This window comes from Dioszegia hungarica, assembly GCF_025882075.1.
Source record: "Dioszegia hungarica strain PDD-24b-2 chromosome Unknown MKK02contig_6, whole genome shotgun sequence".
NCBI lineage: Eukaryota > Fungi > Basidiomycota > Tremellomycetes > Tremellales > Bulleribasidiaceae > Dioszegia > Dioszegia hungarica.
Window position 1 is genome coordinate 212275 of NW_026515768.1, and position 14215 is coordinate 226489.

The following is a 14215-nucleotide window of genomic DNA, read 5'->3' on the forward strand; positions in this document are numbered from 1 at the left end:
GACGGGATTGTGCCTGGCTGCACCCTCGACATCTCAGTGTATATCGCTCGGGCGTCCATCTCGGTCCTGCAACTCATACCTCATCTACCAGAGGCATAATGGGCATCCAATCCTTCCTTACTGGCTCAGCCTCGCCAGAGGCCGGACCATCCACCTACGCCACTATCCGCTCAGCACCCACTTCGGCCGGTCGCCCCGTCTCCCCCTCGTCCGCTAGTCGGTCGCCTCGCCGGACTCCCGCTTCCCCACCTCTCCAACTCCAGGCGGATCCGGATTCGGTCCTCCCGTATCTGCGACCATCGCAGTCTCCTCCGTCAGCTTCGGGCCGGACACTGCTCCCTGCCCCACCTTCCCCTTTCTCCACACGGCAAGCGCAGGATAGCTCGTCCAGTCCAGGACCGGCAAGTCCGTCCGTCTCGCCTAGTGGGGCGGTGGGAGAAACGAGAGGGATGAAGCGGCGTCCGAGACCCCTAGATCTGCGTGGCGAAGGGAGCAGCCCGCGCGTTGATCCGGAGCTACAGGAACATCTGGACGATATCGCTTCTTCAATCTCCATAACAACCGGTGGTGAGTCACTCCTCGTATTGCTGAGACCTCATGCTGATCCTATAGCCAGCTCACTCTCGGACGAATTGCAAGATCTGACGGTACTGCGGGATACGGTGCACCGCAATCTCCGCGATCGGCCCGTCGTCTCCCCTCATCCCCTATCGGCCGGCTCGGGGTTCGCTACGCCCAGCACGCCAGATAGTGCACCGCCCGACCTCGCTCCAGAGGACCTCACGGATATACCGGAGCTGCACCGCCTCCTCTCCTCCCCTACTCCTACTCCCCTTCTTATTGTCGATACGCGCGCGCTCGGGCCGTATCTCGACGCCCACCTCCCTCGCTCCGTCAACCTCTCGATACCCACCCTGATCTTCAAGCGGCTTCGGAAAGGCATCGGCGCAAAGATGACGTGGAGCGGATTGGCGGCGTTCGTGACGACGGACGAAGGGAAAGCGGAGTGGGAAGCCCTAGAAGCGGCGCAGGGTCTGGAGGTGGTAATCATGGGCTCATGGGGATGGGACGATACGGCGCGGGGGTTGTTGCCTATCCTGCGGGAGCTTGTGCCGGGAGGGAAGGTCACGCTGGCGAAGGGCGGATGGCAAGCGGTGGAAGGGGACTCGAGCTTCGCTACGGTCCTGGAACGCACGGCCGTAGCGGGACCCAGCAAGATTTCGACTCCAGCTCGACCTTCTGCCCCTCTCCGGTCCTCCACTCTTCCCTTACTCCACTCGAAACAACCTCAGACGGCCCCATCACTATCACCCGAGATGAGCTTCCTCCTCGCACCTCCTACCCCGCCGATCGAGCCCGTCCCTCGCCTAGCCAACCAATTATCCATGCCGTCTCTCCGGGCCAAGCGGGGCCAGCCCACCCTGTCGCTAAATACTGGCGGCGGCAAGAAGCCGCTGGGGCTCTCGCTCGATACGGACCGGCCAATACGGTCCGCTACGGTCAGCTCGTTTCCTCGTAGTCCTACCAATCTGCGCTCCCCGGGTCTGCTCAAGATCGACACGACGGTAGCGAGGGATCAGCTATCGTCGGGTCCGTCTTCACCATCTCTGCATAAGCTCAACGGGCATACCCCCCAAGCCGACCAGACGCTCTACGCCGAGCCTGAACTTATCGCTATCCCCCGCACACCCGTCATGACTGCCCGTAATGCCATGTCTCCCTTTATCGTCTCTACCATCCTCCCCGGCTTTCTCTACCTCGGTCCTGAAATCACCAATGACGAGGACGTCGCCACGCTCCGGCGGAATGGGGTCAAGCGGATCTTGAACGTCGCCAAGGAATGCGATGAAGAGGGATTGGGGCTGAAGGAGACGTTTGAGCGGTACTTTAAGATCCCGATGCGGGACACGGTGGAGGAAAGCGGGGTGGGCAAGGGGATGCGCGATGCTTGCAATTATCTCGGTATGTTTTACTACTGAGCAGAGCTGACTATAGACGACGCAAGACTGCACGACGCTCCGACATATGTCCACTGCCGAGCGGGTAAATCACGCTCCGTGACTGTCGTCCTCGCGTACCTCATCCACGCCAACGCATGGACGCTCAAGACCGCCTACGCCTACGTCGCCGAACGCCGGAAAGGCATCTCACCAAATATCGGGTTTGTCGCCGAGTTGATGCAATTCGAGGAGGCGGAATTGGGCGTCAAGCAGTCGGGTGGGGTACATGGGGAGAGTGGCGAGGGGGAGAGGCAGGATGATGAGGGGACAGAAGGGAAGGGAAGTCAGGGGAGGGGCAAGACCAAGGGTCAGCGATACGCCCGCGAGAGTCTACCTCCGGCGTGGGGGAGTCTAGGGTCCAACAAGCCCAGCTGGATATCGAGCTTCTCGGATGAGCCGGCGGGTGCGGAAGGAGAAGAGCGGCAAGTCAAGGAAGAGCGCAAAGTCGATGAGCGGGAAGTGAGGAAGAATGGGCAGTGGGTTCAGCAGAGACGGTGAGTTTGTGTCACGCACAATGAGGGTTATAGCTGATGAGCAGGGTACCGGTTGATCGGTCGACTTTACAGCCGGGACGACGGGCGTCCAAGGCGGGTCTGGAAAGTCTGAGGGGACTGGCGGGTATCACGTCTGCGAGGCCTAGTCCACAGCCTAGTCCGGGTGTGGAAGGGGGTTCAAGCACGCCTAGCGCAGGGGGACGTTTGGGGTGGATCTAGGTTACCTATCTAGGGAGAGGTACCTTAGGGTACCTTAGCTCATAATCACGGCACATGTGGCGCCGAATGCAAAGTGAATTTCTTGCTAGTGCCTCATGATGACGTGTCCTGATCTCGGCCTGGTCGGGTCGGATCAGTGATAGGCAAGAATGCCGTCAGTCGGCGGCGGAGAACCCCGGATAACGACTAATCGCTCACGTGTCCGCGCCGAGGTATGAGCGGTCGCGCGCGTCGCCGTATTCACAGGCCCGCGCCGCTGGGCTGTCGCGATTCATCTGGACCCACTTTGGATCGCGTTTTAGGCTCAATAGAAGCTTTTCCTTTTCCCTTGCCTTTCTCCAAGCGATGTCATGGTCATGCCGAGCCGTCCTTTTATGGAGTGGCAACGGCGCTGTGGAGCAGCTTTGAATTTGATCCCGCCAAGGGCTAAGAAACGAAGCAGCTGCAGCTGCAGGCGGCAAAATTCCTCCCGATCCTGAATGATTCCAGCAAACCTCTCTCACGCATTCCTACCTGCGGATCGCGTGCAAGGACACCTTGGATCCTCACGCACGAAGCAAGTGACCCTCGTCCACTCGATGCACTCTACTGACTGAGCGCAGAAACGAGTTTCATCCCTTCAGCCGACCACAGAGCGGATACTTTATACCCGGCGAGCCGGCAGTGGGCGGTGCCTGGCCTACGCTCCAAGCATTTCTTCGTCGATCATTTCGGTTGCTGTCAGGCGAGCAGGGACGAACTAGGACGAACTGAGGCAGCGAGCAAGAGAAGGGAGTGCAGGTGGCCGATCAGTATATGGGGGACAGGGATCGACTAGGGATAAAAGGCGCAACGAGGTGGCTGGTGCGACTCTTGCGCGAGATTTCCGGGGATAAAGCTTAAGGGGCGCCGGAGCTTTTATGAGGGAACAACTTCGGCTCTCCCAGCGGCTCTCCCAGCAGCTGCCAGCTCAAGCTCAAGCTCTCCTTCCCACCCTTCCCTCGACCGTGCACCTGCATTCCTCTACTCAACAACTCTCCGACGATACCCCTGCATCCACCCAGAAATCACACAGCAGCGACCACAAAGAATCGCAACCTCCTCCACTCCTCGCTCGAGCCTCCATTCCTCCCCCTTCCGTCCTCGGGGAGGACACATCTCCTTCTCTCCGGCGGCAACTCCAGTCCTCACCACCTTCGCCCACCGCCAGTCGCGCCTTTCCCTTCGCTTCCGTCTTTCAGCTTCACACCGGCCCCTTTGTTCTCGTAGGGGGTGGCGAAAGGATAGACGGAGGTGGCGGTAGCTGCTGTACATGCGCAGAATAGGGAACAAGGAGGATGGGGATATGATAGAAAGGATATCCCACTCCCAATCAGCTCAACCCACTCGCTCATCATCGTCCTCGCGCTCTCGACCTAGACATAAAGGGACCGGCCTCGGCGTCGATTCCCCTTTCTCGCGACGATCAACAAGATACTCCGGTATCGCCTTGACTGGAAAATCATCCCGTCAGCGTCGTTCACACCCATCAACCCCAATATCTCGCGGGAAAGAGTCCGCGGGTCGCGAGGATCAGTAATTAGTAGGGATGGACGAGGTCAATATGAGTAGGGAAGTGGCGGAGGCGGAAGTGGCGGAGGAGAAGGAGCCAGAGGCGGTCAGAGAGTCAGAGAGAGAAACGTCGCCACGCAAGCGGAGAAGGTCTAGCCCTGATACCGCCCTCGCACGTCTAACCTCACCTACGGGTTCCAACCCTTCTGCCCCGCCATCCACCTCGCGCGTCACGTCGGAACCCCCACAACCCATCCATCCACTACCCTCATCCGCCATCTCCTCTCTCATCCATCCCACCGGATCGACCTCTCTCCGCCGCCGCACGCTCGACGAGTCGGACTCCCCCATGCCCCGACCCGTTCAAGCTCCCGCTCCCTCTCGATACCGCCACTCCACCTCCCCTATCGCGGCTCTCGGCGCGTCTCTTCCCTCTCAGTCTCGCGACCGAGATATCCCCCGTTACGTCTCGCCAACGGAACCGGGGCATACCTTATCGCCTGCTCGACAGCAGCGCCCGCAAACTTTCCCCTCTAGCACATCCGTCCCGCGCAGCTCCGATAGCTTCAACCTTTTTCCACCTCCGCCACCCCCTCTCGGCCGCACCGCTCGACCCCGCCCGTCCTTACCTCCCTCTACCGCAGATCGGCCCTCCGTCCATCCACCCTCGGTCAGGGGCCCGTCAGTACCATACGACGAGCCTCTCTACTTTACGCAGAGGGACTCGCCACCGCTGAGAGAAAGAGAACGGCCGGGACCCCAGTCTTTCCCTCCGTCCGGCTCTGGTACGTCCTCCTCGTACGCAGAAGCCCATCCATCCACCTCGCACCAAGCGATCAAGGCGACATTCAGCCTCGGCCCCATGACCCCGGTGGACATGCGGCAGTGGGATCAGGGAAGAAGAGAGGCATATCAGCGGGGATATACCGATGCGCTAAAGGCGGTACAGCGGGGAGTAGTAAGTGTGCATGGCAGTCAATGTGAGTATCTATTAGGTTGAGTAAAAAATCAGTACTGACATCCAGACCCTTTTCCGACGCTGGTCAGGCGAGACGGGTCGGTACCGGTACCGGTTTCGGAAAGACCCCGTAGCATCGAGCAACCGCGTCAGTCTCTGGGGGAGTCATCTCGCTCCTCGTATCCAAAACGACACCCTCAGCCTTCCTCCAACATGTGGCTCCCGGCGGATCGTTCTCCACAGCCTCCTCACCGGTACCCTCCCCCTCATTACGACTATGACCCATACCCTTATCGTTCCTCCGCCTCTGGCTCCAGCTCGACGTGGACCGACGATGCTGCCGAGTACAGCCAGTACGGTCACTCCGTCCCTCCTCTCTCGCGCCATCCAGCGTATCCCTATCACACCGACCCCGGGCATGGGCCATACTATCCCGCCCCTCATCCCCGCGCGTACACTTACGAGAACCATCCCACCTACGCCTCCAACCCCACCACCACCACCACGACGACCACCACGGGCACTGGCGGAGGCGGAGGCACTGGCAGCGGCGATGGCGACGTCTCCGGCTCGCCTAGCGTCCGCTTCGGTCCGCGTCAGCTCATCTCGTGCTACCCCTGCCGGTCGCGCAAGATGAAGTGCGACGGCAACAAGCCGTGCATATCGTGCATCCGGCGAGGCAGCGAGGCGGAGTGCGAGTTTGCCGCGACAGTCAGGCGGAGAGGAAAGGGAAAAAAGAATCCGAGGGAGGGTGGAATGAGCGGTAGCGAGTCGGGACAGGAAAGTATCGACGAGAGGTATAGGATGGAAGGGATGAACTTGCCTGATGTGGGCGAAGATAGAAATGGTTAGGACAAACAAAAAGGGCGGTTCTGTACATGATGCGAAATAGACGCAATACACCATACTATTTCCATGTAATGTTGAGAGAGAACTTGGCGTAAGCTCGCGCAAAACTTGCTGACCGGTGAGTGGCGGGACATGCCTGAGTCCAAAACTCCAGGACGGTCGGCCTTGGCGTTTTGGGCGTGATGAGGTGACCACGGCGTCTGCTCCATCTGGGTGATGTGGGCGAGCATGTACCTGCTAGGCTGCGCATCTCTCCTCGCCGTGCACAGACAGTCAGACACAGGATGAAAGGTAACAGAGAGAGAGAGAACAAGCGGACGATCTTTCAGAAGCATCCGGTAGCATCCGGAAACATCCGGACCGGAAGCTTTCTGGATCTGGGCCTTGGGCCCGGCCCAAACTATAAGTGGCGACCCAGCACCGACTCGCGCCTCGAGATAATGATAATAGGCGGACTAGACACGTCTTCCGCATACCAGTCAATCGCTCTAGCGAGCAGGTTGTAAAGGTGGTGAAGGGAGGGGGACCAAAGGGACCCCTTTGTCTAGTGCCACTTTGCGGAGGCCCCCACGGCTCACTGCGTCAGTGATCTTGGAATCACCCTCTGGTCTATGTGTGTACGATGTCGGTCTGTGGACTCTAGAGTCAGCAGAACGAGGAGCAGGCTCTTCCTCTCCCTCTCCATGCATCAAGTGCCGCAAGGGAAGAGGAACAAGGTGCTCCATCGGCCTAGGCGAGGCTTAGAGTTTGGTGCCTCTTCAGCGCGACCACAAGTGACGTTACCCGGCCAGGTTTGTGGGAATGAGGCACACAGCTCAATGGCGCCTGCCGTGCGACCAAGAAGTTGCGGAACAGAGCGGCCACTGCCCGCAATGGACAAGGTCAAGCCTGAGGAGTTCAGCACTGTCAAGTTGGACGATGTGCCGGCGTCGAACTTACTACCTTCTAGCGAGACAAAGATCGGAGTCAGGAGGTGAGGCGTGCCAATTAGCAGGGGTGGCCGTCCTGCGGCTAAGTAGGAGCGGCCATGATTGTGGCGTTGCAGGCCGCAGCGATGAGACAAGTTCACTTGGGAGCGGATGTCCCCTGTCAAGAGCTTAAGTTGCAAGCAGAGAACGTAATAACCGGGATGCCAGAGAGAGAGTCGCCAAAGAGCCCGACTGGTGGATCCGGACCCTGGATTTGAAGTCCAATTACACTCGAGCGTCTGAGCAGGATCATATACAGTGAGGTCGGCTGGAATGAGACAAAGCTTGGACATATACTGATCACTTTGCATGACTGCCACTCTCTGTTCTCTGCTAGCTAGCTCGTTGTACCGCCGTTGCCTACCCACGCTGCGCCGCCTCAGTCTCAGATTGACCGCTTCTCCCTCTCACTCTCCCTCGCGTTGAGCTGATCCCAACGCTTCTGCTGGTCTGAAGCGAGCCCTGAAACTGGCTGCTTCGGTAGGCCAAAGTCGTATTCCCGCCGTCCTGCCAAGGAGGCCCTTGTCTCTGGAGCGGTCCGAAGCTCGTTGATACGGAGGTCTTTGATACGAGAGGCCGCGCGGTATTGTTGGAGGGACAGCTTGGATTTGGCGGCTTTGGAGCGCAGGGTGGCGATGGTCTTGTTCTTCTCCCGCAGCTAAGTAGTCAGCCATGCTCTCCATGCGTGGTCGATATGGCAGTCGGGTCTGAGATTTACGTACCTCCTCATTCTGAGCTTCCACTGTCACTGCTGGCGCTGCGGTCTCAGGAGAGAGCCGAGCCTTGTCCGTACAGTCCGTTCTGTTAACGGGACGAGCGGATCCGAAAAGCATGTCCTCGATGCGCCTATCGATGGGGTCGGCGTCGAGCTCTCGGGGAGGTGATGACGGGCGCTGCAGCAGCCTCGAGCCGTACGCGTTTGCCCGAGAGGCGACAGCAGGGCCAGGCAGTTCCGGCGGGCTTGCGAGTCGAGCTGCCGGGCGGCTCACTGTAGACGCCTGATCCTGTCAGCAAGATCTACCCAAGCCAGAGTCCAGACCAGGAGAGAAACATACCTTGGGCTTCCGATTGTATCTGCCTGGGATCGATAGCTCATCGGGCATAAAGTGGAACCGAGCGGTGCTTTGCGGCTATTAATTAGCTCGGATTCCACTGAACCGCGTATAGTCTCACCTTGTACGATCCGACTCTGGAAGCGGATGAGCAACCTGAAGAGGGTCCTGCCTCTGCGTTGCGCATCATACTAGCAGTGTTACTGAGGTCTTCCCGCTCGTCTCGACCGTGGCGGAGCGTCGACGAGCTCGATATGCTGGTCGAACCGATACTGCCCGTGTCCCGCGCGTCTGTCCCCCTTCCGTGCTCTTCGTCTTCGGGTCGATGCTCGGGAAAGCCAGGCCAGTACTTAGCATGAGGCTTGGCTGGCCTAGGGAAGGCGGGGTATTCGGGCCTGGGTTGCATCTCGATGTTGTCCGCCGGAGGCGAGCCCGAGTTTTGTTGACCGGCAAAGCCCTGAGATGGGTCGTTCTCCTCGTCCGAGTCGTCGCCAGTGAGGTCGATGATGCCCAGTCCGACTGTTGACCTTCGCAGTGGGACGTCAAGTGAGCCCGTCGGAGTATCAGTTCGTTGCCGCTTGATTTGTCTTTCGATGTCACCGCTATCCGGGTCCGTATCGGGCGATAGCGACCTCCGCTCAGTTCTGGGGGAGGTGCTCGCCGGAGGAGGGTCGAAGGCGTTGTCTTCAGGCTCTTCGAGCCCTGGTTCCGGCTCCGCTTCGACAGGTGGCGGGGACTTGATCAACCGGGGCAGGGAGGTGGGTGGCGAAAGAGCGGTGAAACCAGTCGACTTGTCTTCAGGCATGAGATACCGCTCGATGCCCTGGAACAGGTCCTGATCGTCAGCTCGCTTTTATCAGTATAGACTCGGGAATCTGACTGACAAGATCGAGCGGCTTGTAAACAATCTCCTTCCCGTCCGGGAAGCTCAGAGGCCCAATGAGGTCGATTGCGAGGTCGACGAACGTAGTAACATTGTGGACACCGCACTTGGTCCGGTCTCTTCCATACCGCCAACAGAAGACGCAGATGTCAAAAGTGAACTCGTAGCGGGTGTCGCTAATCTTCTGGGTCTTAAACTCGGCGACGACGGCCCAGAATAGCGGTGAGGTCTGTGAGAGCACGTCAGACCCGCTCGTCTAGACCGTCAGCTACATGGTATCCTTCTCCGTCGTGAACATGGGGCTTAACTCAACTCACACGAAGGCATGGGCTGGGTACCGCTTGCGCGGCCTGAGGTCGCGCTGTCCCTCTATGTCGGACTTGGAGCTGGGATCGGCGAGGTAGTATGGCGGGAGCACTTCTCTGAAGCCGAGGAGGAGGGCGTTGATGGGGTGTTTCCAGATATCGTCATACTTGCTGTTGGCTACCCAGGTGAGACCGATCACCTGTACGATACGGCCGAGGTTGGGCGGGTGGCGATGTGGGTGATCGGGATGGAGGTCGGCGATGGTGGGCTTATCGATAAGCTGCATTGTAGACGGCACGTTGGCAGGGTAGTATTGGGAGATTGATGTACGACAGAAGAAAGAAGGAAGATCAGTTCTTGAGGGGACGAGGATCGGCCCCTCGTCCACCACCAAAGACGAGGGGACGTGCGGCCGAGAGACCGTGCGCAAGCCTTCCGCAGTCATCCGCTCGGACCGCTTAGTATACACGCGCTAAGGACGCGGCTGGAGGTCCAAGCGCAACACTTTCTTGAAACGAGATCTATCGGCTGTGAATGGATGTTTCCCCACAGCCGAGGGGCGGTATTACCGCCCATGTGGCAAAGACGATGTGGACATCAGTACGTCAGCATCCTTGAACTACATGTCCATATGTGAGGTAGCAATGCATGCCAGACATGTGCGAGACCGAATCGGTCCGGACGTTGTTCTTTAACTCCGTCATCAAGGTCAGAGCCGTCAGATATATCACAAGTATATCACATTCGACGTACGGAATTAGTCAGCGGTAAGCAGCTTTATTGTCTCCCTTTTCACTCCCTACGCCTCGTTATCGGCCCGCTCCTTTGCAACCTCCTCCTTGATCGCCACCCACCTCGCCACCTCCCTCTCCCCCAGCTCCTCCACCCCATCCCTCGGCATCCCGAAATCATAGTCCCTCAGCCTCGCCAGCGCCGGATGCGTCCCCTTGATCGCCTGCCTGAGCTTGTAGTTCCGGATATCCTTGATCTGTCCGGCCGAGTAGAGTCTGTTGATGGTCCGCTCGCGATCCTTGAGTTTGGAAGCGTCCGCAGTATTCTTATCGAGGGCTTCGGTGAGGAGGATGTTGAGGGTTGCATTGCTCTTCTGCAGGTCCTCGTTCTGTGAGGTCAGCTGTATCCGTGATGACGAGAAGGAACGTCCCACCTGCTGCAGAATAGACTCCATGCACAGCGCCACCGCCTGCTTCTCCCTCTCTGCGGCTTCCTGCTTCTCCGCCTCCATTGCATCGACGAGAGACTGAATCGGCGACACCTCGAACCCCATCATCCGCTTATCGATACAGTCCTCCTCTTGCCGAAGTAGGGGTACACCGGGCGGCGACGGGGTGAATACGAGATCCAAGCCGAAGTCGGGCGAGGAGGAATCCACACGTCGCTTAAGAGGGCGTCCTCGGCTAGCGGTCTGGGAGGTCAGCTTGAGGGATCTGAGCATACAATACAGCTGTATCCAATAGAGGACTCACCGACGTTGCAGCATTTGCTTTGCCGGATGGGCCGGGGATCGGTTTGGGCTTAGCTACACGCTGAAGATCAGCCAGGGACGGAGCTGGACCGTGACATGACAGACGCACTGTATAACTCTCGAAACTCATAGGGTTATACTTAGCCTCAAACCTGCGAGCTATGTCTTCTGCCGACTCCTCCTCATCGCCACCGATAATGCGACTTAGCAATGACCTTCCGCTAGGCAGCTCGTCGGCTTTTCTCTTCTTGCTGATGCCCCCCGTAGTGGGCTTGGAGCTGCTTGCCGTGCCCGTCGAGGTGTCCGGGGTGATCTTCGGCTTGACCTCGGGCGGGGTCGTCGATTTCTTACCGGCTGCTTTGCTGGATGCACCGGCGGCGGGCTGACGGGAGTACACATTTGGTCGACGTGGAGGTGGAGGATATGACTTGGCTGGTGGCTTGGTCGGCTTTCTGATAGGCTCTGGACTAGGAGGGACGAGTATATCGCATGGCTTACCGAGTACGGTGTTGTTTCCGAGCCCCCCGATACGTGCGTTCCCGGTGTCTGACATGCTCTGATCAGTCATCGACTTGCTGAGGTGGAAATAGCCGGAAGTGTCGTATTAGGAGGATGGGAGGATGAGGGAAGGAAGGAAGGAGGGAAGAAGGGGCAAGGCGATCAGCAGGTGAGTCGTTAGCGCATCAACTATCGGAGAGGGGACCGTGCGCGAGGCCGCGAGAACGCAGTCTTTGCTCGCGCTCGGGCCGCTTGTCTCACGCGCTCTTCAAAATTGAAGTACTCAGTAATAGCGTCAGTGCTCTGCCCATATGGCTATCATGCTGATTTCTCCCGCTCGCTGCACAGGTAAGGTGAGTGTAATGTATGGATGACAAAGTCGACACCAGCCCACCCTAGCCCACCCCCAAGTTTGCAGCCAAATTGGGTGACGTCATCGAGATCGACGCGTGCAGCAGCTGCTGCAGCATTGATTTAGAAGGGGGTAAGATCGCTTGACCTCTCTATCTCACTTCACTTCCCTTGACGTACGCTCAATATGAAGCCGCCTGCGGCGAGCCCTACTGCTACCTCGACCAAGAGGCAGACGAGCCTTGCGGGCTTCTTCACCCCCGCCGGTTCCGCCAAGAAGAGCCGTACGGAAGCAGCACCCCGCCCGGTCGGGCGAGACGACGATGATGAGCCTGTAGCTATCGCTGGCCCCTCGTCCGGTACCAAGCGCAAGCTTGGGTCGGCGGAAGACTCTGCGGTCGTACGGAACATTGGCGTGGAGGAAGAAACACCTGAAGAAAGGCCATCACCGACCGACGAGGACACCTTCATCAACTACCCTCCTCGCACGCACCCGTCCTACCGCCTACCTCCTCGGCCCGACTACAACCATCCCATTCCCATCATGCCCCCTCCTCCCTCCCTCATCTCCTCCCTCCGCTTCAATACTTCTCCCCGCATCATCACGTCGCCGGCGGACCTCGATCTCCTGTATTTCAACCGGTTCATCGACCCCTCGGGCGCCCGGCAGTTGACCAAGTACCTGCTGGAGGCGATGCCGTGGTATCGGGTCAACTACAGGACTCGTATGGGGCAGGATATCAAGACCCCTCGGTACACTACGGTGTTTGGGAAGGACGCGACCCCGCTACCGTGGGATCAGTACCCCAAGTGGAGTCCGCGTGCTATTCCCGAGATCCTGCTCAGGTTGATGCAGAAGGGTGAGTCTCCACTTTCTCCAAGAGTAAAGAAGCTGACAGACCAGTCGAGCAAGTCACAGGCGAGACGTACAACTTTTCACTCGTCAACTACTATTCCTCCGGAACCGACTCGATATCCTACCATTCCGACTCGGAGCGCTTCCTCGGCCCCAACCCCTGCATAGCCTCCATCTCCCTCGGCGCCCCGCGCGACTTCTTCCTCCGCCATACCGAGCACAAGACTAACGGCCTCCCCGTCCAAAAGTTCAACCTGCACGATGGGGATATGGTCGTCATGCGCGGCAAGACGCAGCACAAGTGGGAGCACAGTATCCCGAAGCGCGCCAAGGCGGAGGGGCGGATCAATATCACGTTCAGGAAGGGAGTGGTGCAGTATGCGACGGAGAATTATTTGACGTATAATGTGGGGACGGGCCCGATGTTTAGGTGGGAAGGGGGGAAGATGGTGGAGAAGGGGTATGTGGGGTAGCGATGGGTTGGGCGGGATCACAGCGCGACCTTTGGCGCAGCAGCCCATAATCGCGCTATTCGGACCTCGCGGTCGACGTCACGCTTCGGACGTCCTGCGGCTTTCGGACATCATGCTGCCCTCTACCTCCACCCTCTACCTCTGTCGGCGACTAGCACCGGGATGGACCAGGGGCGTAGGAGCCGAAGAGGTTCCCCGCTGACCCGTTCCGGAAGGCCAACGGGGATGAGAGAGTCAAGCAGGCGTCGGGCATGTACATACATAACGCAGGACACATGTACAAGATCGTACCGCCTCATGCCTTCCCTTCCACCGCGCTTGCCTCCTCCCCCGCCTGCTTCTGCTCAAACCTCTGCTTCATCTCGAAATAATTCGAATGAAGTCCACATTCCGTCTTGCTCTTCCCCTGCCATCGCCCTGACCGCTCTCCCGCATCCGCCTGAGATGGATCCGGCAGTGCCGTCGAGTGCACGTCACCTATTGAGCGGTACCCCTGGTCCAGCAGCGGGTTATATGGCACGCCCCTACTCGTCAGCAGCGTCCCCCTTGTCTGGCAAGCGATACTCACTCCTTATCAATATAGTCCTTGACCTCCTTGAAGCTCCAAAAGATCAACGGATTGATCTTGATCAATCCCCGCTCATCCACCTCCACCACGCGCAACTCGGCCCGGTCCGCCCCCTGACTCCGCCTCCGACCCGTAATGACCGCCTTGACGCCCAGCTCCGCATACGCCCGAGCGGCCGGCTCGACCTTGACAAGATAGTCGTAGCTCGCCTCGTCGCTCTCCCAGAGCTTGTCGCCGTACTTAGCGGTGAACTCTGCTTGGGTCGATACGCCGGGCGGAGTATAGGTGTGCAGGGGGGCGAGGTAGTTGTCTGCGGCGGTTTGGGAGAGCTCGACAGACTGGGGGAAGTGGTGTAGTGTGTCGAGGAAGATCTGCGGATTAGCACTAGGGTACGGTGAGAGGTAGGTGCGGCTTACTAAGGGGACAAGGTGGGTTTCGTTCCGTTCCAGTGAAATCTTGGAAAGCATGTCAAGAGCTGCGAGGCCAGTCCTGGCTTGTCAATTGATGCCATTCCGGCAACAGGTATGCGCGTTGACTTACAGGCCAAACGCGGTCGTCTGATATAGACCCCGCACATTGTCGACGGCCCACCGCAGGATGTCCTGCGGAGACTTTCCATCGAGCTCGGCGTTGATCTTTTGCAGCTCTTCCGAGGTGAATTGTGGCCTCAGGTCGTCTGAGGGGCCTGCTTGCGACATTTTGTTGGATCTGCTGGGCGATATAGGGC

The 14215-nt window shown here is 58.8% G+C and overlaps 6 protein-coding genes across 6 annotated transcripts; 3 read left to right on the top strand and 3 right to left on the bottom strand.

Moving 5' to 3' along the window:
- Positions 1-449: 449 nt before the first annotated feature.
- MKK02DRAFT_22401 (uncharacterized protein) lies at positions 450-2713 on the top strand (the record flags this gene model as incomplete). The annotated part of the gene is made up of 3 exons (XM_053086558.1): positions 450-1962; positions 1996-2494; positions 2536-2713. The coding sequence occupies 3 exons, from the start codon at positions 450-452 to the stop codon at positions 2711-2713; spliced, it is 2190 nt and encodes a 729-aa protein (XP_052947613.1).
- Positions 2714-4295: 1582 nt separating this feature from the next.
- MKK02DRAFT_31393 (uncharacterized protein) lies at positions 4296-6053 on the top strand (the record flags this gene model as incomplete). The annotated part of the gene is made up of 2 exons (XM_053088279.1): positions 4296-5223; positions 5269-6053. The coding sequence occupies 2 exons, from the start codon at positions 4296-4298 to the stop codon at positions 6051-6053; spliced, it is 1713 nt and encodes a 570-aa protein (XP_052947614.1).
- A 685-nt stretch (positions 6054-6738) lies between these two features.
- Positions 6739-9704, bottom strand: MKK02DRAFT_31394 (uncharacterized protein; the record flags this gene model as incomplete). Its single annotated transcript, XM_053088280.1, has 8 exons — positions 6739-6938; positions 6990-7355; positions 7430-7676; positions 7741-8016; positions 8074-8148; positions 8192-8905; positions 8955-9209; positions 9273-9704. The coding sequence occupies 8 exons, from the start codon at positions 9702-9704 to the stop codon at positions 6739-6741; spliced, it is 2565 nt and encodes an 854-aa protein (XP_052947615.1).
- Positions 9705-10058: 354 nt separating this feature from the next.
- MKK02DRAFT_42213 (uncharacterized protein) lies at positions 10059-11295 on the bottom strand (the record flags this gene model as incomplete). The annotated part of the gene is made up of 4 exons (XM_053091887.1): positions 10059-10379; positions 10425-10682; positions 10744-10803; positions 10852-11295. The coding sequence occupies 4 exons, from the start codon at positions 11293-11295 to the stop codon at positions 10059-10061; spliced, it is 1083 nt and encodes a 360-aa protein (XP_052947616.1).
- A 483-nt stretch (positions 11296-11778) lies between these two features.
- MKK02DRAFT_42214 (uncharacterized protein) lies at positions 11779-12920 on the top strand (the record flags this gene model as incomplete). Its single annotated transcript, XM_053091888.1, has 2 exons — positions 11779-12451; positions 12496-12920. 2 exons carry the CDS (start codon positions 11779-11781, stop codon positions 12918-12920), a joined length of 1098 nt encoding a protein of 365 aa, XP_052947617.1.
- A 295-nt stretch (positions 12921-13215) lies between these two features.
- Positions 13216-14186, bottom strand: MKK02DRAFT_42215 (uncharacterized protein; the record flags this gene model as incomplete). The annotated part of the gene is made up of 4 exons (XM_053091889.1): positions 13216-13444; positions 13489-13859; positions 13905-13977; positions 14029-14186. 4 exons carry the CDS (start codon positions 14184-14186, stop codon positions 13216-13218), a joined length of 831 nt encoding a protein of 276 aa, XP_052947618.1.
- Between the last annotated feature and the right edge of the window lie 29 nt (positions 14187-14215).